Source organism: Coptis chinensis, chromosome 2 (genome assembly GCF_015680905.1).
Source record: "Coptis chinensis isolate HL-2020 chromosome 2, ASM1568090v1, whole genome shotgun sequence".
In the NCBI taxonomy this organism is placed as follows: Eukaryota; Viridiplantae; Streptophyta; class Magnoliopsida; order Ranunculales; family Ranunculaceae; genus Coptis; species Coptis chinensis.
In genome coordinates, this window is record NC_141457.1 from 90784482 (window position 1) to 90809087 (window position 24606).

At 37.5% G+C, this 24606-nt stretch overlaps 1 protein-coding gene across 2 annotated transcripts in view; it reads left to right on the forward strand.

Annotated features, from left to right (window-relative positions):
- LOC147518857 (putative LRR receptor-like serine/threonine-protein kinase At1g07650) overlaps positions 1–24606 on the forward strand; it is a 37556-nt gene that overhangs the window by 2362 nt on the left and 10588 nt on the right. For both annotated transcript variants that reach the window (XR_015211901.1, XM_086590566.1), the window contains exons 2-11: positions 6636–6813; positions 15732–15803; positions 15888–15956; positions 16040–16111; positions 16200–16271; positions 16410–16481; positions 16558–16629; positions 16732–16803; positions 16904–16975; positions 17071–17142. Coding sequence is in view for 1 of the 2 variants with exons in the window: in XM_086590566.1 (XP_086446692.1) it covers positions 6636–6813; positions 15732–15803; positions 15888–15956; positions 16040–16111; positions 16200–16271; positions 16410–16481; positions 16558–16629; positions 16732–16803; positions 16904–16975; positions 17071–17142 (823 nt within the window). In the remaining variant the exon portion in view is untranslated. The remainder of the gene's footprint in view (positions 1–6635; positions 6814–15731; positions 15804–15887; positions 15957–16039; positions 16112–16199; positions 16272–16409; positions 16482–16557; positions 16630–16731; positions 16804–16903; positions 16976–17070; positions 17143–24606) is intronic.

The window sequence follows — 24606 nt, forward strand, 5'->3', positions numbered from 1 at the left end:
TTACTTTCTTCCCCGATTTGTCCTGGAGAGTTTCTCTCTGTTTTTTTTATGGGAACTCTTTTTTTATTACTGGATTTGCCATTATCTATTTTTTCTATCTCTTCCTGTCTCTTCTCTCCAACAAACCCCAACCTCTCTTCTTTCTCCTCCCTAAAAATTTCATTGTCTTCTATATTTATTTCTTCTTCTTCAACCATGATTAAATTTAAGTCTCATTTCTCCTTCCTCATTCTTATTTTACTTTTTCTTCTTCTTTTATTTTACCACTAGAATATGCCCCGTGTCTTAAAGACACTCACCGGCATGCCTTCGGCACATTTCACCTATGCATTAAAGGCCTTCGGCACTGGTTGCAATCATGCTTGGGCATGCATACCATACCTCCATGAGTAAATTCTAAGACAACGAATAGGATGACTTTACTCCAAGATGGTTGCATCAGTGAGTATTTAACACACTGGTTTGACTGAAAGCAGAAAATGATGTTAGAGCTTAATTCGAACTGTTGACTGTTGGCAATATTTGTTTTAATCAATTTTATGTTGTTGCAATAAACAAAACAAAGCGTAAAATGATGCTAGAGCGACTCGAACTGTTGACTGTTGGCGTTACGGCCGTTTAGGCTCATGGATCAACTTTTTATGCACATTTAGTTAATAGCTGCCAACACGTTATCTCGGAGAAAATAAGAGCCGCGATGTCGTTTGATGGTTCTAGATTCGATCTGGACCGTCCTTTATTATAGTTTTGTCCTGTAGTGGAAAAAAAAACCCTATCTTATTAGATAGATAAGTATGGCACTGATAAAACGAGTTATGATTGCAGACAATTTATGATGAGTATACATGATCTAATATTTCGAAGCGCTTTATGTAAATGAAGGTTTTTTTTGTTTGTGCTTGAATTCTATCTGCCCATGAATTATGCAAAAACGTCTAAATAGTGTGCAAATATAACTTTGCATACCAATTCATGGTTTTTACATCGAAATTTAAGATTGGTTGATTAAATCAGTTGATGCAATGACGATCTAAGTGTTTCATTATCATGTTTCTCAATTTAATAAGGATTTGAGTGCGTGAAATCTCTAATTTTAGTTAAGGGTTAAATCTAAAAATTAGTGTTATATGCTAGTTAAGGGTTGTTCTGTATTTCAATATTGAAAATCAATTTATATATTTGATTCATTTCTAAGAGCATCTTTAGGAGTGATATCAACCTAGCATCAAACACGAATAATTTGGTGTTTTATCAACTTCAGGAGAGTCACATGTTGATGAAAACACTAAAAAAACACCAAACCAAACACCAAATCGACCAATATTTGGTTCCAGTTTTGGTGCTGTATCAAATCACTCACGCGGTTTTAGAAAAACCACGCGGTGTTTTAGAAAAACCGCGTGGTTTTGCTAACACCGTGTGGGCTTGGGCTGCTAAATGGGGTTCTATGGCACGGTTTTGACAACACCGCCTGGGCTTGGGCTTCTATTGGCGCGGTTTTGCTAACACCGCGTGCGTTTTTTCTAAAAATTTAGAAGTGTGGTGCATATATCTTAAGAAATTATGAATTGTGCATGGAAGTTAAGAAATTAAGAATTGTGCAATTGAAGAAATTAAGAACTGTGATCCAAAATCGAAAAAATTAAAGAAATTAAGAAATTAAGAATTGTGCAATCCAAAATCTATGATTATGATATAATATCCAAAATGATCCAAAACCTATCATATTACATAAAATTTATTTAGCTATTTTTTTACACCCCTTATCACTCGATGCCTCTTCTTTCTCTATTTGGATATTTCGAAGCTGCTCCTCTAAGTTCCTAACCTAAGACTCAAGATCTTCTCTATCTGCACGAAGGTTAACTACCTCAGCCTGAAGTTCCTCATATCCCTAATGTTGTTGCGTGTACACCTGCTGAATATCTTCATACGCTTTTCGAGTCTCGTCATACACACGTTGAGATTGCTGATATGTCTGAGAATATGCCTCCTCCCTTTCTTGGCTATAATGATACATGACAGTCTTTATCCCATCAAACATACAAATTTGGTTCTCATATCTTTCCTGAATCTCAGCCTAAAAATCCAAGAAAATACATTGTGAGTACATATTATATATATAATGAATAAGAAAAATAAAATAACTAAACTCACCGTGGTATACTTATCAATCTGCGGCTCTAACTCATGGCAACGAGCACGAGGCACCTCAGGAATGGAAATGTATGTAAGTAGCCTCCCCATCAGGTCCACACACGGCAAACATTTGAGGATTACTGGCATACACAGAAGCTGGATGATATACATTCATAGGTTGTGGGTTGTAAATAAGCTGTGGCGGATGAGGAATACGTAGCTCACGTCTCATCCCTTCCAGGCCCACAAACTCAAAGTTGCTAGCCTGACCAACAGGGGGCAACAACGGACCCATGGAGACACGGTTCCACCATCTATAATACTGATCAGAAGTCTGCTCAACAACAAAAGAAGACGCATCTGGCCAAGGACTACCACTGGCATGAACTTCATGAACTTGAGTTCTACCCCACGACTTCGCATCACTAACATCTGACATGGGAGCACATGAAACTCCATAATGTCTAGTCATCTGCCTCCAACATTTGTCGCCACAGTACCAAACCTTACAGTCACGTGCGGCAAAAACAACTCTGTGATGTGACAACATACAAGCATGCTGCACAACTGGATCGTCAAAGACAGTAGACAAACGCTAAGGTCTCCACTCAATAGATGACAATGATCTAATATCAATCTGAGCACGAGCCATACAGACATTATTTCTAATATGCCCCCTATTACGAGTCAAGTGAGGCCCTGACCAACTACCAAATCTAGGGTGAGTATTAGCAATCATGTCTATGTTAGGACAAAGAGTTCGAAAGTACTCATGAAACCAAATCTCTAAAAGTCCTGTGAATCCTGTAATCTGAGGACTTCTACTTCCGAATGTCTGTGAAGTTTTATCTAACGCCGCTATTAATGTGGCATATACTGAGCTACGGAGCTACCCAGGTCATAATCTCTCATAGTATGCAAATCATATACATAAGCATAATATCTCAGTCGTACTGTAGAATGACCATTGGGAAATAGAACATGCCCAATAAAAAACATAAAAAAAGCCCAAACATACACATCAGCACCCTCACTACCAGGTAGAACAGTGAAAGCTAACTCCGCTCGTGTATCAGGATAAAAAAAGGGTTTCATATATGTAGCCTTAATATGAGATAGCTTAATACTAGAAGAATCATAAGCATCCGCAACCAAGCGAGGAAAACTCATAAGCATACTATCCATATTCTTATAATTTGTATAAAAAGGTATCGGTTGGCCTATGCCGATACTCAACCCATAAATCATAGTGAAGTCTGATAGGGTTATATATTAAAAACATTACTTTTGTATTAACTCTAATTCTTTATATTTTGAATGAGAATCTTATGAACAAATGTTATGCATATTATATATGTTATTAGTTATATGCATGTGTCTAATACTTTATGTTGTAGATGATATGGTGTGTGGTGATACACAGAAGATCATATATATCATCAGTACCTTATAAAGTATAAGTAAATGTTCACAACCTAGATGGACTTGGACAAACCATTGGTATGGTTGTAGTATAATATGGTGTTAGTCTATCTTGACTGTAGAATTACACTAGTACACTTTGTGTGTATTGAACAGGACCAAGTGAGGTTGTTTCTCTTTATATTGACTATATAAGAGAATAAACACCTCTGTTATTATGGATGCTTGTCCTCTTAATCCGGATATAATAACGGACACTTACGCACATTGTATATTGCTTTAAATCATCAATGAGTGAGATTCATTTGTAAATCAACAAACTCGGTGGATTGGATAATGATATTGTATGTAAGGTGTGTTTTTGATTATAGAAGGAATCCGTGACCCGCAGGAAGTTGGGCTGATGATGTCTCCTTGAGGAGCTCATAAGGATTGTCATGTAAACCCTGCAGGTGGATTTAATCTGACATGACAATGAGGTTGAATGGTACTACTCAAGGACATAAGAAGTTGATTAATTTAGTTGTCAGTAACTTGACTTAATCAACGGACATTTGATATCTTAAACACGGGAAGATCAACTATAATATGGATCCCATAAACGTAACACGTAATTTGGGATTAGGGCGGTAGTGTAACAATGACCTTTAATGGAATAAGCCATTTGTTGACGGACTTGGGCCGTGTGTTCTGGGCGAACATGGGAAGCCTAAGCCCGTCAGGAGGCCCAACCCTAATTTCTCCTCATGGTCCATGTTGTAGCCTATAAATAGAAACCTCTTTCTCTTACCATTTTTCTCAAAGTTTTGCTCAAGAAAAGTAGATCTAAAAATCGGTTCCAATTTTAAGAGTGATAGAGGCCAAGAGAGAAAGAAGAGGGTGGTAGATCATTGCCCACACAACGTCCATTCCATTGATAGGAATACAACAGAAGATCAAGAGGTTGATTCGGATTCATAGAGCTTGTATTCTCAGAGATAAGAAGCCGATCTAAAGGTATGATTTCTATCCAAAACCGTGGACACCCCTTATTCCACTGTGCATGGGTGTTCGCGGCTCGTATTCATTCAGTGCAACCATAACGGTTCCTACAAAGTCTAGTGGTGTGAACCCTAACTCTATACAAGGGAAATGAAATGTATGAGTTCTACTCCACCATCTTTCTACTAAAGCTATGACTACTGCCCAATCAGCCTTCTTATAATCCACATTAACCAAAATACCCAAAGGTGTATACAAAATACTATCTCTAATATGTACAAACTCATCCAAACTCTTAATAACTTTCCACCACTCTCTAACACTAAGTAAAGTCGATCTAACTCGGTAGTCAATAACATGCTGATATTATGAAAAAAAAAATAATGTGTATAAGATAAATAATTAATTGGTCAAACTCAACTAATTAATGCACAATATTCAAAATATTTAATCAAAACTAATTAATTACCTGAGTATTAGCCACTGCACTCGACACGTGTTTTGTATCACGTGTAGAAGACACAACTTCCATACCAAGTGCTTCACTGGGTGCAAATTGCTAATCGAAATCGTTCATCTGATACTCCAGTACATAGGGATGTTTATCAGTCGGCGCGACATCCTCGGGTTCTTCTTCCCCACCGTCTTCTACTTCCTCGGGTTCTTCTCCCCCATCGCCAATGTCGTCTGTATACTGCCAATCATCACCCTCGAAAGGTTCAAAAGGATCCATATAAAATTTCAAGAGTTTAGGTAAGTTTTTGTTTTTTTTTCCCTTACTAAGGAGAAGGTTTATAATTGAGATAAAAGTTGAAAGTGAGTGAACCGCGCGGTTTTGGTCATGTATATATAGAAATAGCACGCGGTGTTGAGAACACCGCGCGGTTTCTGGAATACCGCGTGGGCTTAGGCCTATCAAATGGGCTTTAGGGGCGCGGTGTTGGGAAAACCGGGTGGACTATATGGTGCGGTTTATCCAAAACCGCGTAGTTTGATGTCGAAAATTTGATGTTGCTCCTAAAGATCGTTGGTGTTTTTTTGGTTCAAAATTTTAGTGTTTTTTTTGTTGCTCTCCTAAAGATGCTCTAAGGGCATGACCAATGAGATTGTGTAAAACAAGTGTAAATTTACAAATTTATCACTAAAATTCCTCTACCAATAGTATTGTGTAAAATGACTATTAACTTAAAAGTGTTTAAATGGTTGTTTAAAAATGAGAATAGTTTTACACATTTTTCAACTCAATTCGTTCTAACTACCCACTACTTAAAAAAAATAGGATTCCACAAGTTTTGCATTATATTTATTTAAACTAATAGGAAGCTAACACCACTTGTTTTTGCACAATTTGTAAAAAGATTCTATTGGTTCACTCTAGAACGTGTATTTTTTTACCTATTAGACTTATTGTGTACAGCTCTTTCAAAAACACATGTGGCTCCTAAGAGGTTGTGTAATGCTCTAATGATTTTAAAAAGGGTGCATGTGGTGCCAAAATTATCGTTTATATGGAACTGTTTGGATTAGGAGTGTGCATAAAACCGGCTGAACCGATAAAATTGACGGAACCGAACCGGTTAATTTTGGATTGGTTATGTTTATGAGTTGGTTCGGCTCGGTTAAGTATATCCCAAAACTGATTGGGTCGGTTCGGTCGTCAATTTACTTCTAAAACCGTATATATAAACACCGTTTAACACCGATTCGGATCGGTTAACACCGGTTAAACTATAACTCAGTCGGTTCGGTTGGTATTGGTTTGGCAATAAATTAGTTCTGTTTGGTTCAATTAGTATAATACAACCGGTGCAGTTCAGTTCCAAAAAGTATAAACCGATAAGGTCGATTCGGTTTTCGCTATCACACCCCTAGTTTGGATTTCTTTTGAAGGATCTCAACCGTCTTGTCATTCCCGAATTTTAATAACAACTTAATATTGGTCACAAAAATAGCTATACGTTTAAATTTTGATTGACCACGTAATGTATACTTGTATAGAGAAACAAAATAAAAAGACTTTCTAAGCGAAAAAAATATCTTAAAATGGTTCATTTCTATTTCGTTTTAATAAGGTTGTTTGAATGTTCATGCAGTGGAGGCACTAAAAGTGATAGCAAACACCTTAAGGAAGAATTGGAATTTTAGTGAAGATCCTTGCAGTAGTAGAGAATCGAGTTGGAAGACACTTAAACCGTCCGTAAAAGGACTTAAGAATAATGTTACCTGCAATTGTTCCTACGCCAACAATACAGTCTGCCACGTTGTCAGCATGTATGTTATATATCACTCCATGATTCCATTGATACTAGCTATTTGGCCCGGCTTATGGCCGGACTTGCTACATAGATAGCTATTGACTCAAAAACCTAAAGTCTATTTGAATAAATAATATATGTATATTGATAGCTAATGATTTATTGCTTATAGTATATGTATACTTTGTTTGAAGGGTTTATGTTTTTCTAATTTTTTTTTGAAGGGGTTTATTTCTATTTTTGGGTTATTATTGTTCCTGTTGCAATAAGTTGTCAGGTTGCCGATGAAGTTGTCAGGTTGCCGATGAAGGAGTATGGGACCTAACAGCACCTTCTGGCGAATGCTTGCGTCGTGGGTTTTCTCTAGACCTAAAGAATGTGAGTTGCATCAATTACTGTTCAAATGCTGCTGGTTCTAGTAACAGGACATTCTGGCCAGAGCCTATTCCAAAGGATTCAGCGATAGATACATTTACCGAGTCCACAGATTCACCAAGGTTTAAAGCATTAAGCTCAAAATCAGAAAAAAAACCTTACTTCCTTATAACTAAAGTTTCAAAACCAAATTACAAACAGCCTATTATGCATATCTTATAGAAAGGTTCGTATCTGTGCAAAAGACATGTTTCCCACCTATTTAATCACGTTAATGCATATTAAGTATATCAAGTAATTGCAAGGCAACCCGAATTCAACATCACAATTAAAATCTCGAGTACTGAGGAGATACCTTGTAACAAAATAGACTATATACTGATCTCAGCCCTCGTGGCTTAACCATCGTGCTTGTTTTATATATATGGTATAGTCCCATAAATATAACAGTGTATGCTTTCACTTGAAAACAAAACAGAGTCATGACATATGAAACAGGGCTTTATACTTGCCATTAAACTTTTAAGTACCTCGAAGAGGAGACAGTGCTAAAGAATTGTTAAGAAATGACTTAGATAGCAATATTATACAACAGATGAAATAACCAACAATCTAGATGCAAAACGTTGATTCCATTACATTTAATTAATTGCCGAAGTTAAGTTCATACTAAAACAGTTGAAGATTTTTAGAGGAACTCTCTCTACTTCACTATTAACACTTGTGACTCATCTACCGATACAAAAAATGTATAAACGAACTAAGATACATTCTCTGTCATCTTGCCTGGCCGATTCATAACAACACCCCTTCATTTTCCTTTGCAATTTTTCTGTCCAAGCTGCGTCGCTAATCAGCATTATATGACAATGCTAGCAAATGCCCTCATCTAAGGGCATTCACAAAAGCCAAAAGGGAATCTACATCTCTCTTCTCTGATGGGTACTTGATGGCTTGGGAGAAATGTTTAGGGAAGAAGAATAAATCTGCACACCCAGTGACCCAGGCTGTCAATAATCTTTGTGACTTACAGTCATACACTAATATCAGTTCAACACAAACCAAATGTTATTAAATTATTACCAAACAGGATGACCAATGGTTCAAATATTATTTATACCAAGTTCTCATTGTATTGTTCTTTAGTGGTCACTATGATGTCTTTCTCAATTTCATATTTAGGAAGTGCAAAAACAAAACAGAACATAAAAAATCATATAACAGTTTTGCACATATATTTCAAACTGGGCCAAGTCTAGAGCTCATATAATTGTAAACGTATGTATCTTCAATCTTTAATTACTACCTAAACCAGCTTTTTAAAATGACAAAAATTAAATATGGAAAAAAAAAATGTAACAACAAAATCTTTCTTTTCAAAAACCGCTAAAATCCATTAGAAAGATGATAACTAAAAAATATCAATTCAATACAAAAGTCCTACGTTCCAAATAACACATTTCTACCCTACCTACCTCTAAATGAACTCTGAAGACGGCAAGAACATCACATCTTTCTCTGCTTCGCTTTCTCATATCCAATACTTTCCTATGAGAGTTTGAATGCAGGTCACCGTGAGAAAGTCGGGCTACTCGGGGCGATACTCTCGGCAATAGACGGGCCGGACTTGTACCTCACACCACATGCATTACAAAGTGTCTTCGCCCAGCTGCCCTGCTCTCCATTGCGAGTCTTTTCCGATTGGCAATGCAGACACCGCTGCCACTTTCGAATTGGCCATTCCCCGCCATTCTTGTCACTCCCCGCACTCTTCTTCTTAGGTTCATATTGATACCACCATTGTCGACCTGCAAAGCCGAAAACAAACTCCGTCTTCGTCTTCTTCGTTTGCTTCTTGCTTGCACCGAATACACAATTATCGCGTCACTATTCCCAAGAACCGATATATAGGACTCGGTTCTTTGGGACATTGTTGTTAGGTTTCATAGGAAGAATATCAAACATTTCTATCTGCGAAATGCGTCTTGGTTCGATAACCATTCAAGTTCTTCTTCAACTAACAACCGCATTAAAACCAAAAGTAACATATCAAAACTCACTCAAACATTATCACCGAAGTTAACTCACAATGGGGCATGACATTTTTCACGTAAAACATATAAAAATGCAATCTTTTTCTAAGTTAAGTTACACAGACCCGTAAGAGAATTCCATCCGCACCTATTCCACGTTACATTCAACAAATTATTGCTTTGGATTACCTTAAAAGCAAAGCCGGTGTCAACATGTATGCTTCTCTGTTTCACATCATACAAACAAACACTCGCTTCACTAATAGTTCAAGAGAAAGAGAACTTCAAGAACCAAAGAGAGAAAAATCCCATTTTAAGAAGCCAAGAACTATAAGCCGTCATTATTGGAAGAATTATAGCTAACAAAATCCTTCATCAAAATACCACCACCTTTTCCATCTTCCATCGACAAATTGTAAGTCTCAAAAGAAGAGAAAATTGGTGCTTCGGGCCTCCTATTGTGATGCCTTCTTCTATGAGTATCCCTTGACACATCCTCACCATCATCACTTGATGTGTCCGAATCGATGGAATGTCTTCTTTTGTGTTGTCTTGATCCATGTCTCTTACTTTTCCCATCTCCGTCGTGGATTACCGGGTATAATATGAAGGGCTAGAACAAGATCTTGAGACCTGATGTCCGTGCTTCCTCTTACGGTGCCTTGCTACATGACCATATTTGGTCATGCCTTCAACATGATCACTTGGAAAGTCCAAGAGCTGGAGTTTGATATCAAAACCGATCTTTGTGACTCTTCTTCCGACTTCGCTTCTTTCTCCTCCTCGACCTTCCCGTGAGTCACTCATAACCATCATTGCCGCTGTCATTACCTGAACTTGATGAGCATTTCGTAAGCTTTTGCCTTGACTTCTTATCCTTTCCCTTCTCACGATTGGGATGAAGAGTCCGAATGACTATGTTTTCGGTATTTCTTGTGGGCCCATTTCTTCACCTTCTTTCCCTACCACTACTATCACTTCGTCATCATCGAATCGGACATAGATCTTCTTTTTTCTTATAACAACTCTCGGCTTTGCCTCCTTTGCTTCACGATCGCCTTTTGCTTTTACAAATGACTTCAAGCTTTTGTTCCCATTTCAAATGAGCTTCTTTTTTTCTCTTCAACCAACTGCATGAACTTCTCACTATCCATTTGGATACAAAACAGGCTCAACAATTGCATGTTTGTAAGATGATGACCGGAAGTGCATCTCATAAAAGAGAACGAAACAATGTTAGTTTTTTCGCCATCGCAAGCAAAGTTTTACAATGAAAAGGAATCAATGCATTATCATGTGTCAATTCGAAACAAGATATGTATTAGAGATCCGAATGATCACATCGGCCTTTCTTTCTCTCTTCTTATAAAGATGATCACTCATCTTCTAGATGCCTACTGTTGCTCTGGGCAACACTTTTTACGATGAGAATCATATTATTTAGAATTACAAAACAGTTGTTACCCATTATAGTGTTTTATTTGAGAAGAAAGGATGTAAGATCTTTGGAATCTCTAAATGAATAAAGACAAGAAAAGCATACCAACCTCAACTGAGTATATGTTTGTCCGTCAAAGCAGTTGTCTTTCTCAACATAACCTGTCCAACCCTTTTCTTTGGTGGAAATGTCCCAGCTTATCTTAGTCTTTTCCCCGACCAACCATTCCGTGCTCACTTTCCCAACCCGCAAGAATCAAGATTTCAGTTCAATGTTGAAGGGCTAATATTCTTAGCTAACGCACAGCAGACTCAAAACTGATCCCAACCGAGATAAGTTTACAAAACAAACTTTACACGGTTCAGTAGTGCGAGCTCTCAGGAAAGAGAGCTTAAGTTACACGTTAAATTCGCTCCTCCCACCAACTTCATTGTGCAGTGTAGTTTCATTTCTAATTATACTTTTCATGATAGAATATGTCTCACAGTTCAAATGTAACTAAACAAACTTTTTCACAATGATAATGGCTCACAGAGCAATGACTTGTACATTTTGGAAAAATGTATATTAAATTATGCCAGAGATAATTGATTACAGCCAAAAAGACAGGGCGTAGCAATTAACAAAGACACCACTCACCTCCGCATAACTAAAACCGGGGAGGCAATTGAGAAACAAAGTGGAAAAAAATACATAATGTCGAAATACTGAAGAAACCTTCTCAAAGTAGGATAAAAAAATTTGAAAAATAAATAAAGATAAGGAAAAGGAAGTCATCCACACACACTTGAATCAATAGAGTGTCGTCCACACAAACTATTTTGTGGAATCACTCCACTTGCAAAAATATATAGCAATCCACCTTGAACTTGTTATTTCACCATAAACTAATCCATATGCTCTGAGTCCCTCTCAAGCACTTTCGATGCTTTTGCACCCATTCCCCGCGTGCCCAATCACCGCCTTCATGGACATGTATAGAAGTAGTAATCATCCCTCCCCACCCCAACCCTTCAATTTAAGCCGACAAACATGGTCGAAGTTTCCCAACAATTTCTCCTAGTTTAATTTCATTTTTTCACCATCGATAAAACAAAGAAAAAAAGATGTAAAATTAAATGAAAAACAAACCTGCAATGACAACACCCCAAATAGAACTTCCAGAATGGCCGAAAGTAGGATAACGATTGCAAGAGATGAAAAGAAAAACCATGCCTTTAAAATATGTGAGACGCAAAATAAAGTTAGAGTGCTAAAAAAATTTAACTAACTCTGTCAAGTTACCTATTCAATAGATAATATACATGAAATTAAGTAGGCATAATCTGCATGATTTTGAAAACTTCATTACCCGGAAGAGATGAAGTTGAGCTACTTGGCTCAGGGAGTTGATTTCAAACCATCGCTTGGCTCCTCAATCTTGGTATTAGCCTTAATCTATGTTGTTTTCTTCACTTTCTAACGACGACACCGATATCCAAATCATAGCTAGCTTGATTAGTGGGCTGGGAATGTTTGTTCATCCACTTCTGGCTCTTATATCTTTTGTGATTGCACCTTTTCGTTGGACCCTAGCAATTTCTATTTCTAAATGTTGCATCCTTCCATGAATTAAAATGCTTGAAATGAACTAAAGCTTTTGGACTCTAATTTTCTGCTTTCTTATTTTAACTCCACATGCATTTCATGGTCCTTATCTCATACAGGTGTGCTATAGGTAATTGTTATAGCTTACCTACCTTCTTGTTGCAGTAGTCACTCCCTGCCGAAAACTACCATTCCCATGTCGGTATCGTGTTATAAACTGTATAAAGAATGCAAAGCCAGGTTGGATTTTCTGCTCATCATCCAACTCAAAGATTAAGGCAATGCATGTCTTGTTTGTGAGTGTGCCCAACTTCCACAACAGGTACCACCTTGACCAAACTCATTCTCACTAACTGAACTGTTCTGTTTCCCAAAAGATACACACAGACCAAGAATCCCACATATCTTTACATCCTTCGATGTCACATCAAAGTACATGTTGAGGTCCATCCCCATCACGCATGAAAATATGCCGCAAACATTTTCTGAACTGTTCAGACTCAAATGACTCCCCTAGCATCAGGAAGCCACCTGAGCGCTCAACTGGTACTTTCAATAGTGCTAGAGGAGGCCTTATGATGGCAAGGCCAAAGAGGTTGGGGGCTAAAGAAATGAGAGTATGTCCATCAGAATCAACACTTGAAACAATTGATTTTAACAGCATCACTCAAATTAAACAGGTAAGAAAATGACAAATGTAGGTTAAAAAAAGGAGAGCAAGTTAAGGGGAAAAATAACTTACTTGCATCAAAAAGTAAAAGAAAATGGTAAAACTTATGGCATAGAGACCACCAAGATCAGCGAGGAAGCTCATCATTAACAAACAATAAATTGATATCAGATTACTCGTGAAGACTATGAAGCTTGAGCATGAATAAATAGTATCCCCCTAGATTGCATCCTCCAAATTTAAATAGTATATATTGTAGAGAGAGAGATTCAAATGTCTGCAGATTTATATATTCCTCATTTCATCTTGAGTCATGAATTCAAGTTTGTACCTAATGTCTGCAGCCAAAAATCTATCCTTGCAGTAAGTTAGGGTTTCCTTAGTTACTACTTAACTCTCACTTTTCAGGTTTTCTTTTGTTTAAGAATGGAGATAAGATTTAAGAATGAGATTTTTATCTACTTATCCATTTTGGGTTTTTATGTATTTTGGACTACGAACAATTGAAATCGCAAAAAAAAAGCGTAGAATTCATTTTTTTAGGTAAAATCTGATGTGTCAGTCTGAGAGAAAAAAAGGGGGCTGACGTGGGTCACTGGGAGCATTCTCAACTACTCAGTATTAATGGTCTTTGATTTTTCACTTATATCTATCCATTGTTTCTGTAAATGTCTAATTTATCTTAAAATATTATCATGACATAAGACCGTGTTAAGACTAATTAGCTCTCAAGTTATGGTAAGGAAGGGGATGGTTTTGGTTGTTATTAATGGTTGCTCTTCATAAGGATGAAGATGCCTACGTATCCAGTCTGTGTATTGGAAGTAGTAGTGAAAGTTGAGCTAGTAACTCAGGTTAGGATCAATAACCAGACTGGAATCAAGCCACACGTAGTTTTTGGGGGTGGTTTTTATAGGCATTGAAAGTATATATCGGATGTAACATGTGTTCTGATGAGTACAAATGTGTGGTTGGGATAAATAATATGCTTCCTTAAAAGGGCACGTGGGTAGTAGCTATAGGTGTTTAGACTTGTCTGAGCTGGCATAAGGTGTAATGATTGTGAGTACTCCATAATAATGGTGAATGACTGTAATAGTTCATGTATTACGACGGAAAGAATACTTAAAGATAATGATAGTAATGATGACAGTAGCAGGCGATGATGTCACGAGGTGGAGCCGAATGACGAGTCGCTGGTGCTGATATGTATGCAAGTCCTTGAGTATGACGAGTGCCTAGAATCGACTTCGAGTGTGACGAGTATCCATATGTCTGAGGTCGAGCTATGCTGAAAGAGTTGTTGTATGTGAACCTTGTGCACATCGCGTGTGTCTGGTGGGATGTCCCATACAATTTATATTTTTCTTGTTTCTAGCTAGCTTTCATTCCATGCATGATTCCATTAATTGTATTTCAGCATAGCCTTCAATAAAATTTACTATATATATATATATATATATATATATATATATATATATATATATATATATATATATATATATTTTCCTTTTAAAACTCATTAGGGATTTACCGCGAATGACATTCCCCTGTGTCCTAAATGTTTTTTTGTCGCCGTTAAAGGATAGATCAGGGGAAAAAGTAATTTTTATAACCATTTTTTTTTTTAATTATTCACAAAGACTAGGTAGATAAAAAGTCAAGTATACCCTTGACAAGAAATTAAAAATGACTCGGGTAGATGAAAAGTTAAGTATACCCCCAACACGAAATAATAAACTGTCCGGCCCAACCGAAACGACCCTGTGTATATAGTATGAACAATGATTGTTCATATCTATTTGAGGTATGAACAATTATTGTTCATACTTCAACATAAACTATGAATAGTCACTGTTCATATGAACAATCATTGTTCATACCTATTTGGGGTATAAACAATCATTGTTTGTATGAACAATCATTGTTCATATCTATATCTCAACATAATGTATAATCAATAAAAACACCTATTGGAATATGACCATATATCTATTTGGGGTATGAACAATCACTGTTCATACATCAATATGACATATGATCAGTAAGAACACCTATTGGAATATGAACAATCATTGTTTATAGCTTATATTAATATATTGTATGAGGTACGTTCACCTATTTGAGTATGAACAATTGTTGTTCATAAATCAACATAAGGTATAAACACTCATTGTTAAAACGACATAAATGGTAAAATAGAAAAATATTTATTTCAAGGCTATTTGTGTTTACGGATTATTTTAAGTTGAAAATTGGTTTTCAGGGCTATTTTCATCCGTTATTGAGAGTGATTAAAAAAAGGGTTAATTTGTCTAACCCCTCCCACCACCACCACTTTTGTCACCACTTTATAATAAACCCACCACATTTGTAAACATCACGATTTCTCTCCGTTCCGTCTGATTTCCATCCAAGTTGCGTTGGTATTTCACCTAATACTAAAAGTACAATTTGGTTTTGATGGGGATAGTAAAATGAAAACATTATTTTGGGGGTTTAGACAAAATGTAATCCATTTTTGAGAGGGGTAATTTTGGTATTAGGTGAAATACCAATAGAACTTGGATGAAAATCAGACGGAGCGGTGGAGAAATCGTGATATTTAGAAATGTGGGGGATTTATTATAAATTGGTGACAAAAGTAGGGGGTTTGAGAAATTTCCTATTAAAAAAAAAATAACGCTGGTTCAGAGAGATTTTCACTAGAAAATAAATGGCCTTGGTACAAATTTCTTGAAAAAAAAAACACAAAAACTAGACTAGTAGACTGCCACTGAATTTTCAATATAGTACAAACTTAAAAATACTGTCTTGCTTTTGGCGCGCAGAATTCTCAAAGCTCAAAGTCTACCTGGCATTCTCCCACCAGAGCTAGTAAAGCTTCCTTACCTCCAAGAAATGTAACTTTCCACTCACGTTATTTTCTTCTCATAAGCATTTATTCAAACACTTCAAAATTTTCCCTTACTATGCTTCACTTACAGTGATCTTACGCGCAACTATCTTAACGGCACAATTCCTAAAGAATGGGGTTCCATGCAATTAATCAATATGTAAGTTTTTTTCTTACGTACCACTTCATGGCTTATTTTAACAAACCATTGCTTTTGTTAGCTAACATTCACTACTACTACAGTTCCCTCGATGGAAATCGGTTATCGGGTGTTCTCCCTATCGAACTCGCAAACATTACCACTCTCAGAAGCTTGTAAGTCCTAATTTGTTTTTATTTTATATTTTCACTTATTATTATTATTATTTTTACGTATGAACTAAGTATGAGGTGAGTTTTTCAGCACATTGGAGTTCAACAATGTCTCTGGAGTAATTCCTCCAGAATTTGGAAGCATGGTCAGTATAGAGAGAATGTAAGGTCTTCTGATTCCTTTGTATGGTTTTAGTGGTTTTCACTTTTTGGGTGTTCCTTAAATCGTCATCTTTATTAATAAATTTAGCTTTTAAGTAGTACCCAATCCTTGTGTTCACTAATTATTGTAATCGTATAGGTTGTTAGCATCGAACAATTTTACTGGGCCTTTGCCGGAGACTCTTGCTAAGCTAACCACCTTGAAGGAATTGTAAGTTTCTGTACCATTATATCCTTTCTTTTCATGCATCGGTATATAATTTGTTGGTTCTTGTTATGTTATGCAGTCGGATCAGTGATAACCATTTCACTGGAAAGATACCCGATTTTATTCAAAACTGGACCAATCTTGACAAAATGTAGGTGTTTGTATATCTAAAGTTCTGATTATCTTCCTAACTTCCTCGACACCTTGTTCAGTCTAGTAATTGCATTTGTTATGTAACTGTTTACAATGACAGAGAAATCCAGGCGAGTGGTTTGGAAGGCCCCATACCTTTAGGAATTTCTCTTTGTACCAAAATATCTGATTTGTAAGGACATCTTCTTTTATTGTATAGTGTATTCTGTGATGCTTTTTTCGAATTTCAGTTTATATAAGAGATCTTCTGCCATGTGCTATGAATTTTGCAGGAGGATAAGCGACTTAAAAGGACGAGAAGCTTCTTTTCCTCCACTAAGTAACATGAGCAACTTGAGGACACTGTAAGTTGTATGCTTCTAGATCTTATTAATATGACTAATGAACTTCTAAAATATCTATGTTCTTGACGCTCTGAGATATGAACTTTGTGGTGTAGTGTATTGAGGAGTTGTAATATTGGCAGAGAGATACCACCATACCTTGGTGATATGCCCATCCTGAAAACCTTGTGAGTAAGCTGTTCTTTCCTTGCATTATCTTTAAAGTAGAAAGAAGGGTATTTAGGCTTTGGTCCTAACATTAGTTGGTTTTTTAGGCTTTGGTCCAAAAAAGCTTGAATATTAGGGTTTAGTCCTAGTTCTGGTAATTGACTGTCAGTCAACAACAGTCAACTCAGTTGACATATCGAAAATAGAAGCAGATTGACCACGAGTCCTGCCATCACTCTATTACGCATAGTTCATGTGTGTGGCAGTGTTATCCTTATATATTAGAGGTTAGGAGACTCTAGGGTTAAGGTTACTCATACTTTGTGTGAGTTCCCTTCCCTATTAGGTTTCTCCTTTCCTATTAGGATCCCACTCCACATGGTAGTCTGTGTCTAGCCAACATACAGCTCGGCGTGAGTTTCCTTCTTGGCTACGATGGTCCTTCTCTGATTAGCAGTCTATCCCAAATGGGAAACTTCATCGATATGCTTCTAGATTACTTCTTTATCATTTTAGACTGCCTTCTAGAGTTTCTTTTAGCTCAAGAACTGTCTATATAAGTTCCTGACTAGTCGGAGGACATAATAAGCCTAGATACGGTTAACTCACGTGACTGGCACATGTCACTAAGGTCACGTGAATAACACGAGATTACTTATTCCCCAGTTTGATCTGGTAGTCCTTATTCTCTATTGGAGTCTGTAGGCCCGAGGTCCTTAGTCCATTTCATGTCACTTAGACACTAACGGAAAATCCCCCCTACACTTTTCATGGTACAGAGCGAGTGGAAACCAATATGGATAAGTGATGCTGAGATAATATCGAGCACATAACACCAATAGAATGATTTGGATTTGAATTGTTGATACAGTTGCAAGATAACAAATAGATGAAATAAGGAGAAGAGTGGATCTTGGAGCTTTCGGTTTTGGTTTGAGACTTTTAGCTTAAGAATATAGTAAGTAAATTTGTTGGTGGAAGCTTTTTAGTGTGCCCTATCAAAATTCAAAATTGTGAAGGGTGTACTAGGGAAATTTTGTCTTTATACATATATTATAATATTAATAATATATGAAAGACCCGGCTACAATGGGCAGCCGACTCTACTCTTTCTCTTCCTTTTCTCCTTTGTTTCTCTCCTCAACTCTTCTATTTTGGTACCTTAATTCTCAACTTGGTATCGGAGCAGGTGATTGTCTTCTTTGTTTTTTTTTTTTTTAATCTCTCTATTAGTTTGTGGTGACATAAATCAGTTGGCTGTTTTGGTTAGGGTTTAGGCAAACCAGATTTTTTTTTGTATTTGTTGTTACTGGTTTTGGGATGTGTGATGAAACCCCTCATGGTTTAAGGATTTGATATCTAGGGTTTGCGCAGTTTGTTTTCGATCGGTGTGGATTTGTCGTCGTAAGGAGTTACTTTTGTTAAAGAATGTTCTATGTTTGTGGTTGTGCTCAAGAATCTACATCGATCTCAAGAGAGGTGCTGGAAATTATATGTATAAGGATCTTTTGGTTCTCCTGATTTCTGGTTTGTGCTTAAGAACAACTTGGTAGTTAGTGGTTCATGTTCTTGTTGGTTTACAGTTCGTGAAATTTGTTATCAGCCCCTTGTTGTGTAGGCGTGTTTGTTTTCTTGTGTAAGGTAGTCCGTTTTTTTCGCAATGGGTAACCTTGATCCAAAAATTAGCTCCACTTCTGCATTACAAATAGCTGTGAAGTCACCTTTGTATTACGTGAATGATGATCTGGGTAACCCTATTACTAATACCCTTTTGAATGGGAATAATTATCTGTCATGGAGTTATGCCGTTGAACATTTTATTCGTGCAAAGAAAAAGTCTAAGATTCTAACTGGTGATCCTCTCGATTCCACTGATCTCACTTATGAAGACTGGATGACATCTAATTCGATGGTTTTGACTTGGTTGTGGAATAGTATGGAACCAAAGGTACTTACTAATGTATAATTTTTGCTCACTGCAAAACGAGTTTGGTCCTCCTTAAAGGAGATGTATTCGCAGGAGAATGATATATCTCATATTTATGATTTGTTTGAATCTTTGTTTAAAACAAAACAAGGTGACCAACCGATTGTTGAGTATTATAGTAGAATGAAGGGATTGTGGAAGAACTTTTACTTTATTAGCCATTGACAGCAACGTGAGCAATTTCAGGTTGCCTTGCTTCTGAATGGATTAAATTCCGAGTATAGTGTTTACAATGACCAAATTTTAGCAAGTGAGACGGTTCCTTCTGCAACTCAGGCTTTTTCTCATCTTAAGAGAAAGCGACAGGAGCATGGTGAGTCTCTTTCGGTTGCTAAGGAGTCATCGGCCTTTCTACTCATAGCAATCGTGGTGGACATGGTAATTATACTAGTGGTCGTGGAGTTCGTGGAAACTATGGTAATGGTAGAGGTAATCGTGGTCGTGGCGACAAGTATGACGGTGTTGATGAAAGGAAGTGTACTCACTGTGGTAAGGATGGGCATACTGAGCCTTTTTGCTGGAACAAATATGGACAACCTTTTGCTTATGCAAATCAAGTTTCTGATCACACTTTTGGTCCTTTCGTTGCTGCCACCCCATCTGACCTTTCTACTGCTAACGTTTTGGGTCAAATTCTTCACTGTCTGAACTCTATTTCTGGTCCTTCTGCCACACCCACTGCTACTATGGCTAGTTCTGGTAAGTCTGCCAGTTTGGTGATACCCTCTACATCTTGGATCATTGATTTAGGAGTTAGTGCTCATATGACCGGTAATCCCTCTTTTCTTTCAAATTTTGTGCCCACTAAGACTAGTATGACTTTAGCTGATGGTTCCTCGTGTCCTGTTTGGTACTGGTGTTCTTCATCCTGCTAAGTCCTTAGATTTGCAGTCGGGTCTTTATGTTTCTAATCTTTCATTTAATCTTGTCTTCGTTAGTGAACTTACTAAATCTCTGCATTGTTCTGTAACCTTCACTCCTACTGGTTGTGTTTTTCAAGACCTCAAGACAAAGATGACGATTGGTTCGGGGTATGAGCGTGATGGGTTATATGTCTTGAATGTTGAAAAGTCAAGTTCTGTTTCTGCTTTGAGCGCGTCTGTGTCTCCACTTCAATGGCATTGTTGTCTTGGTCATCCGTCCTTGGTTAAGTTGCGTCAGTTACTTCCTAAGTTGAGTTCAGTATCTATTTTAGATTGTGAAGCATGTCAATTGGGAAGACACCATCGTAGTACGTTTCCCAGTGGGGTTGACAAGAGGTCTTTGAGTCCATTTGATGTATTTGGGGTCCTTTAAGAAATAAAAGTTTATTTGGATTCTTTTATTTTGTAGTGTTTGTTGATAATTTTTCTCGAATAACATGGCTATATATGTTAAAAGACCGCACTGAACTACCTCACATTTTGTCCATTTTCTACAATGAAATTTTAACACAGTTTGATAAGAAAGTTAAAATTATCTATTATGATAATGCCTTGAGTATGTTCAAACTTGTGTGAGACTTTTTTGTGAGGATTGAGGTATTATTCATCAAACCACTTGTCCGCATACCTCTCAACAGAATAGAGTTGTTGAACTCAAACTTCATCACTTACTAGATGTTACTCGTACTATGATGTTTGCCATGGGTGTACCTAAACCATATTGGAGTGATGCTGTTCTTACTACCAATTATCTAATAAATCGTATGCCGACGTCAGTTCTAGATAATCAGTCTCCTTTTGCGTTGATGTATCCTAAGCAATCGATTTATGGTTTGCCACCACGAGTGTTTGGTTGTGTTGCATTTGTTCATGTGATGGGTCTTGGTTATGACAAGTTGGATCCTCGTTCTATAAAGTGTATTTTTGTGGGTTATTCACGTACTCAAAAAGGGTATAGATGTTACAGTCCTGTTACTTGTCGGTATTATGTCAGTGTTGATGTTACTTTCTTTGAGTCTATGCCATATTTCTCCACATCAGGACAGTTGTTTGATCCTGATTTAGTGGCTTGTCGTGAGGGCTGGGGGAGTTGCTTAATCCTCGACTTCAACCAATTGTTCCCTTTTCGGTGGTTCCTTGTGAGGAGGTTCTTACCAGTTGTTCGTTGTGAGGAGGTGCCTCCCTTACCAGTTATTCCTTGTGAGGAGATGCCTCCCTTACCGGGTATACCATGTGAGGAGGTGCCTAGTCGTGTTCCTATTATGATGAAAGGCACCATGCCTATTTATGCTCAGCATCATCGTACTTTTCCTCGAAAGAAGGTTGTGACTGTTGAATCTGCTATTGTTACTACTATTGAACCAGCCCCAAACCACTCGTCGTCTTCTATAAAGGTTCCTTCGATTCCTGTTAAATCCATTCCTAAACGGATCCGGTCTTAGGTTGAACCCATTGTTAAACGAATTAGGTCTCAAGTTAAAACCGTTGCTCAACGGACCAGGTTTAAGACTTCTTATCCTATCTCTCTTTTTGTTTCATTTCACCATACTGCTCCTGCTTTTCGTACTTTTTCCTTGTCTATGTCTTCTATTTCCATTCCATCTTCTGTTTCCCAAACACTAACTTCTCATGGTTGGAAATTAGCTATGAAAAAGGAAATTTCAGCTCTTCATGAAAACAAAACTTGGGAACTTACACTTCTTCCACCAGGGAAGAAAATAGTTGAGTGTAGATGGGTTTTTACAGTGAAATACTTACCAGATGGTTTTGTTGAGGATCTGAAAGCATGTTTAGTTGCTAAAGGGTATACCCAAACTTATGGAGTTGATTATATGGAGACGTTTTCTCCCATTGCTCGCCTTAACTCTGTTAGGATATTGCTTTCAGTTGCTGTGTGTAATGGTTGGCTCCTTCATCAGTTGGACATTAAAAATACATTCTTGCATGGCGTGTTAATGGAGGAGGTGTATATGGATCAGCCACCTGGGTTTGTTAGTCCTGGTCAGGAAAATATGGTGTGTAAGTTAAAAAAAGCTATTTATGGTTTGAAGCAATCACCCCGTGCTTGGTTTGATCGGTTTAGTTCGGTGGTTATCCAGTTTGGTTTTCATCGGTCTGTTTCTAATCATTCTGTATTTGTTCGGCATTCCACTTCTGGAACTATCGTTCTTATTGTGTATGTTGATGATATTATTATTTATGGTAGTGATGCAGCTGGTAATTATGATTTGAAGTGGTATTTGGGGCAGCGTTTTCATACAAAGGACTTAGGTCTCCTTCGATACTTTCTTGGGATTGAGGTTGCTCGTTCCAGTGAAGGTATTTCTTTGTCTCAGCGTAAGTATGTCTCGACCTTCTTAGTGAGACAGGGTTTCTTGGTTCGAAACCCGTTGATACTCCTATGGATCTTACTATGAAGCTCAATGCTGAACAGGGGGAGGTATTTTCTGATTATGACCGGTATCGTCGTCTTGTGGGCCGTCTAATTTACCTTACGGTAACTCATCCAGTTATTATTTATGCAGTTGGTGTTGTTAGTAAGTTTATGCGTGCTCCACGTACTTCTCATTGGGATGCTGTCATTCAAATTTTGAGGTATTTGACGAGTTCTCCAGGTAATGAGCTTCTTTATCGCCCTTCACAGACACTAGATATTTGTGGGTTTTCTGATGCTGATTGGGCAAGTCCTATAGACCGTCGGTCTACTTCGGGGTATTGTACTTTTGTTGGTGGCAACTTAGTCACCTGGTGTGATAAAGCGCGTAACGTTGTGGCTCGGCCTAGTCGGTTTGTATCGTGTTATGGCTCCCACAGCTTCTGAGATGTTGTGGGTTCAATCTCTTTTGTCAGAAATGGGTGTTCATTAGGGGTGTGCACGGGTCGGTTCGGGTTGGTTTTGGAGTAAATCTTACTACCGAACCGACCCTGTCAGTTTATTTGCTACAAGAACCGAACCGAACCTATACCCTAGACGTAACCGATCCGAAACCGAACCGATCTCTTTGCAAACTAACTGATATCCGATCCGACCCGATAAATATGTGCTACCTCAAGTCCAATTCTCTCTAACTTGTTGATGAATTCTGAAAATCAAGTCCAATTCTCTCAATTTGTTGATGAAGGAGAAAAATATAAGGGAAGAGATAAAAGAGGAAGTAAAGTAGAATAAGATAGGAGTAGAAAAGTAGAAGATAAAGGAAAACATACACATATTTAGTGATGGTGAAGGACCAGTGGTGCAAAATGAATAAGAAATGGAGGAATTGTGGGCGGTGGCGGCTATGCCCTAGGTTAAGAAGTGAAAAGTGAAAATGACGAAGTTAGCTTCTCTTATTTTTTGCTCATTTTTATACTCTTTTTTCAAGCCGTCCAACTATTTGATCCAAAGTCTAGCAATATTGTGCTGACTTAGGAAGCTCATCAACTAAAAGTGAAAGACCGCCAGCCAAAAGTCATACCCACTTACCTATTTTCCGTATTAGTTTATTACTTTACATAGTTACATGTGCATCTATAGTATATCATTATGTGGATACAATTACCAAAAACAATACATTCTTCTATATACAACACATGGAGGGTCGGGTCTGTTAATTTCGGGATTAACTGAATATAAACCAACGTCCGAACCGACCATATCGGTTTCACAAATTAGCAAACCGATCCAAACCGATGGTAACTGGATAACCGACCGTATGACTCGGTTCGGGTTGGGTCGGTCGGTTCTGTCGGTTGTTGTGGATTTTTGCACACCCCTAGTGTTCATGCTCCTTCTCCTATGTCTATGTTTTGTGACAATCAAGCTGCGATCTATATAGCTAGTAACCCAATTTTTCATGAGCATACTAAACACATTGAGGTTGATTGTCACTTCATTCGTGATTTAATGATGTCCAAGAAGATTGTTACTCCTTATGTGAAGTCTGAAGATCAACTGGGTGATATTCTTACCAAACCGTTAGCTCGTGGTAGTTTTTCATCTGTGTTCCAAGCTGGGCATGTTTGATTTGTATGCTCCAACTTGAGGGGGGAGTGTTCGAGATATTATTAGGGTGTACTAGGGCAATGTTGTCTTTACACATCTATTATAATATTAATAATATATGAGAGACCCGGCTACAATGGGTAGCCGACTCTACTATTTCTCTTCCTTTTCTCCTTTGTTTCTCTCCTTAACTCTTCTATTTTGGTACCTTAATTCTCAACTGTGAACAACCTGCTATTGTTCACAACTTGACACGAACGACATTTTATTGTTTTTCCCATTTTCTACATCTTTTTGAAAAAAAAATCCCTCTTTATCATGTAAGATGATTCAAATCGAACTATTCTTCTGGCATTATTGAAAGTTGTTGTTGTTGTCACTTTATCATTTTTTTTTTTTTTGTTAAAAAATAATATTTTATTTGATATCCAAAAGAAATCATACAAAATTAGCAGGGGTCAAACGTGCTCCAAATTGCGCCGCAAGCCCTTTTTGAATGACAAAACCAATTCTCCTAAATACATACTCATTGGAACCAGCCGTCATCCCGTTGTTGTCCATTAATCGCTGTAATCTTCTGAGAAGTTCT